This window comes from Cyprinodon variegatus, unplaced genomic scaffold, assembly GCF_000732505.1.
Source record: "Cyprinodon variegatus isolate N-32 unplaced genomic scaffold, C_variegatus-1.0 Scaffold7, whole genome shotgun sequence".
Lineage (NCBI taxonomy): Eukaryota > Metazoa > Chordata > Actinopteri > Cyprinodontiformes > Cyprinodontidae > Cyprinodon > Cyprinodon variegatus.
The window spans coordinates 1,946,026-1,956,410 of NW_015150460.1; the positions used below are offsets into that span (position 1 = coordinate 1,946,026).

The 10,385-nt window shown below is 37.3% G+C and overlaps 1 protein-coding gene across 2 annotated transcripts in view; it reads right to left on the bottom strand.

Annotated features, from left to right (window-relative positions):
* Window positions 1-519: 519 nt before the first annotated feature.
* Window positions 520-10,385, bottom strand: part of pah (phenylalanine hydroxylase) — a 15,921-nt gene continuing 6,055 nt past the window's right edge. For both annotated transcript variants that reach the window (XM_015375457.1, XM_015375466.1), the window contains exons 4-13: window positions 8,252-8,340; window positions 7,757-7,824; window positions 6,967-7,163; window positions 4,679-4,814; window positions 4,536-4,605; window positions 4,343-4,399; window positions 3,509-3,604; window positions 2,980-3,113; window positions 2,220-2,335; window positions 520-1,009 (exon numbers count right to left, since the gene is read on the bottom strand). In XM_015375457.1, the coding sequence (XP_015230943.1) occupies window positions 966-1,009; window positions 2,220-2,335; window positions 2,980-3,113; window positions 3,509-3,604; window positions 4,343-4,399; window positions 4,536-4,605; window positions 4,679-4,814; window positions 6,967-7,163; window positions 7,757-7,824; window positions 8,252-8,340 (1,007 nt within the window). In that variant the 3' untranslated portion in view covers window positions 520-965. The remainder of the gene's footprint in view (window positions 1,010-2,219; window positions 2,336-2,979; window positions 3,114-3,508; window positions 3,605-4,342; window positions 4,400-4,535; window positions 4,606-4,678; window positions 4,815-6,966; window positions 7,164-7,756; window positions 7,825-8,251; window positions 8,341-10,385) is intronic.

A 10,385-nucleotide genomic window follows, 5' to 3' on the forward strand; every position in this document is an offset into this window, starting at 1 on the left:
TCCCTCGCTCCATCAATCCATGCGTCCCTCCCTCCCTCCCTCCCTTTATGCATCCATCCCTTCTTCCCTCCTTCCATCCCTCCATCCCTCCATCCATGCATCCATCCTTCCCTCCCTACCTCCATCCATCCTGCATCCTTCCATCCATCCATCCATCCATCCCTCCCTCCCTCTATCCATCCATGCATCAATCCCTCCCTCCCTCTCTCTATGCGTCCATCCATCCCTCTCTCCCTCCATCCATGCATCCCTCCCTCCATCCATCCACTCATCAATCCCTCCCTCCCTCTCTCTATGCATCCATCCATCCCTCCCTCCCTCCATCCATGCATCTCTCCCTCCATCCATCCACGCATCGATTCCCTCCCTCCCTCCCTCTCTCTATGCATCCATCCCTCCATCCATGCATCCCCCTCCCTCCAGCTATGCATCCCTCTATCCATCCATGCATCCATCCATCCCTCCCTCCCATGAGATTTTTTTTTTTAAATTTGTCTTTATTTCTTTTTCATGCGTAAAAATAGTAATTTTTTAGAAACAACTTAAAAGTGGAAACAGGAGAGAGTTGTGTTTTTTTTTTGCAAAAAAATGCTTAGAAACAAATCAAATAAAAACATATAAGAGAAAATGTGCTCAATGTGAGGTTTAGATTAAACAAAGCTAAGTTAAAGGTGTTGACTGAGAAATACATTTATTTTGAAAAATAAATCCACTAAAAAAATCACACTGGTGTAATACTGACAGAAATACCTCCAGCTTCAGCAAACACATTCCTAACATCTTCCTGTATACGTTACGAGTTACAGCTGTTATTTCATATTGCTCTAGCCTTATATAGTATGATTCAAACTGCTGTGTTTATGTATCTAACTTTTAAGCAAGCCGAGAAGAAATATTAAAAACTTAGTAACTGAACAATCATTTAGAAGGCGGAGACGAGCGATCACGTCCAACTGGATTAGCAGTCACTCCAGTTTCCGAAGGGCTTCGCACAATTTCCCCAGTTCACCTGAAGAAAATAAAAGGGAGAAGAAATTAGCCTAAAATTGTTGCATCTTTTCAATTTACTCATAGAATAATAATCCCCTCTTGTTATATTATGTTATTGATTTTAATTGTCTTGTTTTTTACTGCTTTAAAAAGACTGGAAATAAATCTAAAATAAAGAATGATAAAAAAAAATGATTGATTTTTGTTTTTTTTTTTATTTTAAAGCATTAAACTACTAAAAAAAAGCTAGAGCTGTCATCAGAGTTCACACCCAGTCTGTAAACTAAAATATATATATATTTTCCAGCCCTTATGTCAGGGTTCCTGTTTGTGGGTTAGTGCGAGGTGTGCATCTCTACTATAGAGGATCTTTGTGGAGAACTTGGGTACAGTAGAGGTGAAAGACATCTTTCTAATCATAGTGCTGGGTTTAAAAGAGCACCAGAGCCTTCATTCAGTGCTGGTTTCTTGTGTGTTGTAGATGTTGTTTTGTTGCTTCCTAGTCTCTTGCTTTCTTTGAGTATTTTTATGACGTTTATTGGTTTTGTTTGGTTTTTAAATATTTTTCGATTTTGGATTTTTGCCTCCGTTTCCCTCGGCTTTCATTAAACCATCCAGACTCATTGTGCCTACTCCTCTCTGCATTTGGGTCCTCAAAACCTCCACATAACCTCACACCTTATTCTCTATCTCATTATCCAAATGTTGATCTTCCTTTTTAACACCTTTCTTTTTCTAGTGGCCTTTTCTTTCCTTTTTTTGCTTATCCTTTACTTTTTTTCTTCTTTTTTTGGACTTGCCTCCCTTTTTTCCTCCTTTCCCTCCACCCTTGATCCTTAACTCCCTTCTTTCCATCCCTACTTTCTTTCCCTCCTTCTTTTTTCCCCATCCTCCTTTCCTTACCTTTTCATCACTTCCTTATTTGTATCCTACCTCCCATTTAAACTTGTTCCCTACCTTTATGTTTTTGTACATTAGTAATTAATTGTGCTATTGCCATTATTATGGGACAAAGTAAGAGCTTACAGCACCGTCTATCTTTTTTTGTACCTTTGCTGATCAGTACAATTCTTAAAACAGATATATTCAGGATCCTAATCATAGAAACACCATCTCATTTTTCTGATAATCCAGCAACTGAGTTCAATATATTTAACCTAAAACCAGAATAAAAAGATAACTATAGCTGAGACAGAAGAATGAAAGGGTGGGAGGACTGCGGCGCTTACTGTGGACGCATTCTGCCAGGTTGGTCAGCTGCTGGGTGTTGTTCAGGACTTCGATGCTTTGGGTGTAGGGGTTGTAGCGGACTGAAAAGGGCCTGGGGATGGTGGTAGCAAATTTCCTGTGGACAGGTACAAATTGGCTTAAGCCCCAGTGGAAACATTTCTTCTTAAAAAGAAAAAAAAAAGAAATTAAAAAGCCCCAAGGAGACGATTATATTTTATCACGTGACATCTAAAAATGTTTCTGTATTTTGTAGCATTTTAGGTGAACCACCAACATTATGTAGCTTATTACAGCAAAATGGAAGAAACTCTGACTTTTCTTTTTCTCCCAATATAATTATTTTACTCTACTTATCTTTGTTAACCTTCATATACTTTCCTTGACCTGAAATAAATTTAAAAAATCCCCCATCATGTTGCTGCCACTACTATGCATTGATGTGGGGATGGTGTGTTCAATAAGATTCCCTGCATTTTATTTGTTAAAAAAGGGTAAATATATGGGAAGTGGAATCCTGAGGTTCTGAGTTCGAACCCCACACCCACAGACCCTTAACCCCACACTACTCTCTGGGTGCCCCACAATGACAGACCACTGCTCCCCAAGGGGAGGGGTTAAATGCAGAGCTAAATTTCTGCAATGTTAGATCAATAAAGTTGAAATATTATTATTTCATTGTAGTGCTTTGTGTTGGATTATCACATATAATCCAATTCAAATATGAGGTTGTTTCACCGCACTGTAGATCATATCCCTTACCTCACTTTCTCTTTGGCATCTTCAAAGCTCTCAGCAACAAAGTACACCGGCTGGTACTCTGTGATCGGGTATTTCTGCTGGCTGGTCTTCTCTGGGTCGAAAGGTTTCATTTGGGGCTTGTCTGTTAGGCAGTACTGCAAAAAAAAAAAAAAAAAACAATGTTCACAAATGGATTCAGGTTCTTCAATGGTTCCGTTTTTATAGCAATAAGCAGGAAGTGCAGCATGAATCAGAGCGTTGCCAGTGGTTTGGCAGAGTGCACATCCGTTGCTGACAGCAGATGATGTAACCTGTGACCTGGATAGCAAGCTGCTCATCCGTTATTCTCTACTTTGGCTCACCCAGTGAACTAAATTACAGCCACCCTGCTGACCCAGCAGGCTGACTCCCCAGTGAGACAGCAAACCTGAATCCGAGTGAACCACTAACCCACTCCTCATTCTGCTGCTGCAGTGCAACAAAATGATGTTATGACACTGAAGCATCCCTGATGCGGATGATCTATGATTGCTGCTCAGCTTCCTCTTACCTTCAGCTCTCCAAACGATGACAGCAACCCAGCTCCATAAGCTTTGACGTCCGAACCTTGCTTACAGAGTCCGAACTCTATGGTGAACCAGTACACCTATGGACACAAGATTTTAAAATTATTTATTGCATTTTTTTTCCAGACTGATTGACATCAACTGTAACTTTTCCAGGACCGTTGATGAAAAACCTAGGCTTTATGAAAAGCACACCTGTATGATTCAGATCAGCAAACGACCAAAACCAGAAATCAATGCATTTATCCCTTAGCAAAACGTAGTATAATTGAAGTAAATTATATTAAGAATACTTAAGTATAAGTTTAGAAAGTACACCGAACAATGTACTTTTAGTGTACTTGAAGTATTACTAAAGTAATACTTCTTAGAACTAAATTGGGACATTTTTAAGTTTACTAAATTATACTTTAGTAAACAATAAAGTAAACGATAGTATAGTCAAGTACACTTCGCTATACTATTGTTTAGTATATGAAATATAGTTTAGAATTAGTAAACTCTTAAGTGCACTGCCTGATTTTAAGTATTAAATTAGTGCACTTTTAGTATACTTGAATAAACTACTTTTTGCTAAGGGATATCATGTCCCAGTGTAGTGCTACTTGCAAAGGGATTTTTAGTTTTGTACGACTAACAACGGCCCTTATTTATTTACTAGTTTACAATCAAAGCTGAATTTAATTCATTTGAACTGCTGGTCTAGATTATAATTTTTTCATCTAGTTTGAAGCTGATCACTTAGTTGAACTGGGAGGCTTTTTAAACAAATCAAACGTTTCTAGAAAAGATTTTTCTTTATATGTTAATTTACTCACAGTAGCAAGTTTCTCAATGTACTCATCAGGAGCACCGAGAGATGCAAGCCCAATTTCCTAGATGAAAAATAGATAAGACCATGTAAGTTGTGCTTAACTTTCCTGCAGAAAAAAGAATACAGTTGGGTATCGTTTTTATTGAGATTATGAAAACTAATCCAGATTAAGATTTTTACTTCAGCAGGGTAATTACCTGAGAAAACTGAGCAAAACGGGGGTCAGCGAACAGAGGGACATGTCCCAGAAGCTCATGGCAGACATCCCTGAAATATGATTTAACATCGTTAATATTTGATTGACATATTTTAGATTGAAAGCAAACTTTTAAATGCTTACGGTTCAGGTGTGTATGTGGGCACGGAGCCGTGACGAATGTACTGCGTGGAATGGAAAACACGGAACGCAAGTCCAGCCAGGAAGTCACGGGAAGAAAGCAGACCAGCTACTGGGCGAAGGCGAAAACCTGTGCATGCTGTTTTATAGCAGCAGAGACATGACATTTAACTGAGGCCATTTTCCTTACAAGCATTGAGTAAGGGCAAACACAGGAAGTGGGGCATTTCATTAGGTCAAGCCTCCCATTCAGAGGTTTTCCAAAATAAAGGGTTTCATGTTGTGTGTTATGCAAGACAAGCATGACTCAGAATTTAATTTATCAGTCACCAAGAGATGTTTATACCCATTCTGTTTTATAAAAAACAACAAAACAGTGAAAACAACAAACTCATCCCCTAACCATCTTTATAACAAAATAAAAAATAATAAAATAAAATTGAAAGCAAAATAAAACACTGAACCATTTAACCATTTATTTGTAAATAGTTTTAGAAAATAAGTGTCAGTTTAAACATAATGCAACACATTACTTAAAATTTTATGCGTAATCAGAAACACCTTGTGCTAATCTGTTGCGCTAGCAATTTTTAGCCAAGGTTCATCGTAGGTTTTGTCAGTTGTAAATATGTTCATTATTTTAGGTAAATTGTAAACATAAAAAAATAAAACATTCTTGGATCAAAAACAAATAAACATTTTCTTTGGGGGGTAAAACATGATCTATGATAAAAGAAACGATAGTGCTAATCTATTCAAAGATTTATTACTAGCCAAAAGCTACCAGATATATTTTCACTTTATGAACAAATTAAGTTACTTTTTTTCTTGTGTATGGCATTATTATGAATTATGGCAAAGTAAAACATATAGGCAAGATTAATTTATGCTAACAACTAAATTATAAATAATGGCTACATCCATTCACTTAAACTAGCTATTAGCCTAAGTTGCCACGGTTCTATTTTTACTCGATTAAAATAGTTATTTACTTTGGCGATGATGTAAAGAAATTTATTATAAAGCAAAACAAGTAGGCCTGAATATTTTTTATATTTATGTTTAACATTGAGCAACAGCAGAACAAATTATTACATTTTAATTTTAGATAAGGTGTTTTTTTGATTTTTTTTGTTTGTCCGTTAGTTTTCTTTTTTTTTTTTTTTTTTTTTTGACTGAATGTATTTATTTACTTTTTTTTTTGTATGAACGAATGACTAACCAAGAAATTATTGATAAGGTTTTTTTTTTGTTTGAGTTGACTGATATCTTTAATCATGTAGTTGTCATTTTTCCTTCATTTTAAAGATGATATAACTAACTTGTTAAGCCTTAAATAATGAGCCTATGTTTAAATACCTACATTTTTAACTGAACTCTTATCATATTTGACATTCTTAGCTTTTTAACCAACTATATTCGGTAATATGATTAACGTGACTTAGAAGTTGCTTTGCCATCAGTATTGCCTGCCTTTTTGTATTTGTTTAATAGCAGCAGAGGTGTCAAGTAACTAAGTACAAATACTTGGTTTCTGTACTTAAGTACACTTTTTAGTTATCTATACTTTACTCCATTACTTATTTTTCTTCCTACTTCTGACTTCTAGTCATTACATTTTCACAAAAGTATCTGTACTTTTTATTCCTTACATTTACAATGTTGGATTCAGAAAAATATGTTGAAATGGCTGAAAGGTCGGACACAGGCGAGAGCGTATCGGGAGACGGAGACCAACAAGACCTCCCTCATCCTTTGCCCTATCTCAAAGAATCTTTTAGAAATAGTCGAAAAATTTAGTTTTCAATTCATATTGTGGCATCTGGCTGTTTTTTTAAATGTTACTTTATACTTTAAGTAGTTTTTGGAGCACATACTTTTTTACTTTTAGATGAGTAAAGAGGTCAAGTTGATACTTCAACTTTTACCAGTGTTTTTAAACTGCAGTATCTATAGTAGCAAATGTGTGTACTTTTGTCACCATTGAATAACAGTGTTATAATGTATAAGGATTATAATCTGTAATATGGGAATAGCGAAAATCAAACGGCCGTGGTAATCAAAAAACATCTGAAGATTTATAACCTAATCAATAAAAAAAAAAAATAAGGAAGTTAATGTTGCATATCCATATGAGCAAATGTAAAGAAAAGTACTTCATGGTACTTGAGGTTGTTTATTTCATTGGCTCATTTGCAATTTTTGTAAACATCCACCGTAGCCAGTCAGGTCTAACGGTCTTTTAAGGCCCTAAGATGAAGAGACTGGGTTCTTCATCAACCAGGACTCACACTGCAGGAAGCGGGAGACGTCCTCCAGCTGTGGGATGTTGTCTGGCCTGTAGCCACAGTATTCCTCCAGCAGAGGGAAGACCCGGTTGTGTTCACGGCAGGCATGAGTCGGGTACAAAGCCTTGAGCTCCCTGAAGACTGTTCCCCATGTGGCCTTTTCTTCCGCAGTGTATTCAACCCTGGGTATGGCCTGGCCACTGGGACAAAGATAAAGGTGAAGATATTAGCTGTTAGTGGAAAAATACGACTAAATAAAATGACTGCGATGTCAGGATGAAGGTCATTTTATAATGAATATCTATACGATGCATTGGAAAACCCTTCAAAGTTTTTATATTCTTAATTGTTACAACTCTGCTGTATTTTATTTCAATTTTAAATGACATACCAACAAAAATATTGCAAACTTTAGAACGTTTAGTTCAAATTAATGCTGCAAGAATTCTGGTTTAATATCTATACCTGCTTTGCACATCTGGCTAATAATCCAATTCCCTTTTTCCATGGGAAGTAGACACCATGTCATGGAAGCTTAGTAGTTGTGCTCTACTTTTTTTGCCTTTAGAAAGTCAACATGTACCATTTTTCTTCTACTTTAGTAATTCATAAGGCATGACACTCATAAAATTTTTTAAAATACATTTTTTTTTTATATCTTCCACTAATATTAGATTGAAATAAAAAAGAACACATATAATGTGTTTTTTAGGCAGAAAAAGGTACAATGCTCTGACATTTTAAACCCTTCAACAACTTATAGATTTATATCTTAATATAAATGGGTGGTTACTGTCTGTAGTTGTAGGCGATGTCAGCAAACTCCTTCCTGCGGGCTCTATACACCGGATCTTTGAAGCCCTGAACACACAAAGGGAAAGCCATATTAGAACTGATGCTCTAAATCAAAGAGTGGAAATCCTCTGCTAAACCCTCTGTGGCCTTTGACAGCATTATGCACAGCGACTCTAACAAGAAACCATCATTTACATATTCAGATGAAGCCTTTGAGGAGTGTTTTTCAGTTTGCAGTGAATCCATTTTGCTTTAATGACACTGTCAAAAGGGAGCAATTATCTATAATTACAGGGGCTCTATTAAAGCAATGACATCAATTTGTGGGTCTATATATTTTCCATTACAAAGGGTGGTGGAGAGCGCCCTGTCATCTTCACGGCCTGGCCCCTTTATGAGCAGCGCGGGCGTGAAGGGACGTGTGTTTATACAAACATGTGAGCGAGATGAAGGATGCTGTAAAGCAGTAGATGATGGATGAGTCAGAACTCACAGGGTGATCGGCATCCAGCTCCGAACCGTAGCTGAGGATCTGGTTAGCAAAGCGGTCCAAGTCCTGGATGTCCCTTGGGAACCATGGCACTGAAGGACAAAGACAGTTTTTATTTGTTACCTAAAGGTCAACCTTTATGAGTTATTAATGTTTCCAGATCCAGGCCTCGGTGGGTTTGTTTTAGGTCATAGCCATTTTTTGATCTTTAAATGGTTTACAGATGATCTCACATTTTCCTAAAACACCATCTGATACATCATAAAATAATTAACAGTATGATAGTGAGCATGCTGGTCCTGATTTAGAAAAGCATCTCCATACCATGACACTTCCACCTCTATGCTTCAGTTAACATTTCTCAAAGGCTGTTTCAATGTTTCCTTTGACCTCGTGTTCAGATGATTCACTTCTAGACTCATCTAACCAGAAAATGTTTTCCCAGATCTCTTGTTCTTTGCCTACTTTTTCTAAGATGAGCTTTACAATCACATTTTTGCAGAACTGCTGTTTACAGAACTCCTGTTTAGGTTTATTTCTAGTTTCTACCTGCGTGTGCAGGCATTTACTGTAGGTCCCATGATGATGTTCTAGGCTTTAAGACAAAGAAAGATCTTTTGAATCATTTTCTATCTGTTCATTTAGCATCTTGCAGTCTGCTCCTGGAATGGTCTTCAGTTCAGTTCAGTAGCTTTTTTTTGTCCCAGTATGGGAAATTTTTGTGCAGTAGTAGTAGTACACCTTTAACACACACGTTCACATTTCACAAATCACAGAAAAAATAAAAATAAAAGAAGAAACACAAGAAGAAATACATAAAATATTTAAAAAGATAAAAGTAAGGTGGATAAAAGAGAGAGAAAAATAAAAAATAAGTAAATAAATATGTGCAGTGCAGGAGATGAGAGCATATGCATGCAACATATGGCTATTGGACAGCGTGGCTCAGATTAAATTCCTAATAAGGGCGGCTCAGTGGCGCAGAGGGTAGCACTGCTGCCTTACAGCAAGAAGGTCGTGGGTTTGATTCCTCAGCTTTTTCTGCATGGAGTTTGCACGTTCTCCCTGAGCATGCGTGGGTTCTCTCCGGGTACTCCGGCTTCCTCCCACAGTCCAAAAACATGACTGTTAGGTTAATTAGCTTCTCTAATTTCTCCTTAGGTGTGAGTGTGTGTGAATGGTTGTTTGTCTCTCTGTTTCCCTGCGATGGACTGACGACCTGTCCAGGGTTTACCCCGCCTCTCGCCTATTGACAGCTGGACCGACCCCATTCGGGATAAAGTGTGTCAGAAAATGGATGGATGGATTATTAATTAATCTGATTAGGAAATTATTTGTTGAGGTTTCATGTGATCTATTTTTTTTATTTCTATGAACCCCTGCGGCACAAATTGATATTATTATTACTTTTACCGGGTCAGCATACAAGTAGGCGTTTGGTCATTTATACAGATTTATGACTCGCAGAAAACACTGTGGTCCAGTCATCAGTCTACATTTATGCAGTGTGGTCCAGCCTAAGGCCCCTGCAAGGACAACAGACACCAGATTGGGTTCATCTATAAACAGTCTGTCTCCAAAACAGGCTGTAAAATTCCCTATGTCCAACTTGACCCTGATCATTTGAACTTGGTGTCTACATGGAGCCCAAAGTGGGATCCTTGGTGGCCCTGTCTGTCTCAGTGTGCCGTGACCTTGGCATGTTCTCTCTGCCAGCTTTAAACACAGAGGTCCTCTGTCTGCACCAGGCCTGTTGGTCCCCAGTTGCTAAACTAATGTGTTTCTGGAAACGACTAATAAAGGAGTCTGGACGGAGGCGAAGGGACATGAGTCTTGCTGGCGACACTGACTGACTAATACCAAGTCTGGCTGTGGCCAAACACCCAGCTTCATCCTTTTTTTTAATATATATATATATAAATGAGACACTTCAGTATTAATATGTTTTATTTCATTTCTACCATCCATGTTGGATCTGTGGGAGTAGAGATGGCAGCTATATTTAATTTAGATGTTGTTGAAAAAGTCTAAGATATTTGCTTATTATAATTGTTTGTGTTGAGTTATATTGGAAAAAAATTTTTTTTTAAAAAAGTTTTTGATCAGATTAAACTGTTAATTACTGTTAATTATCTCA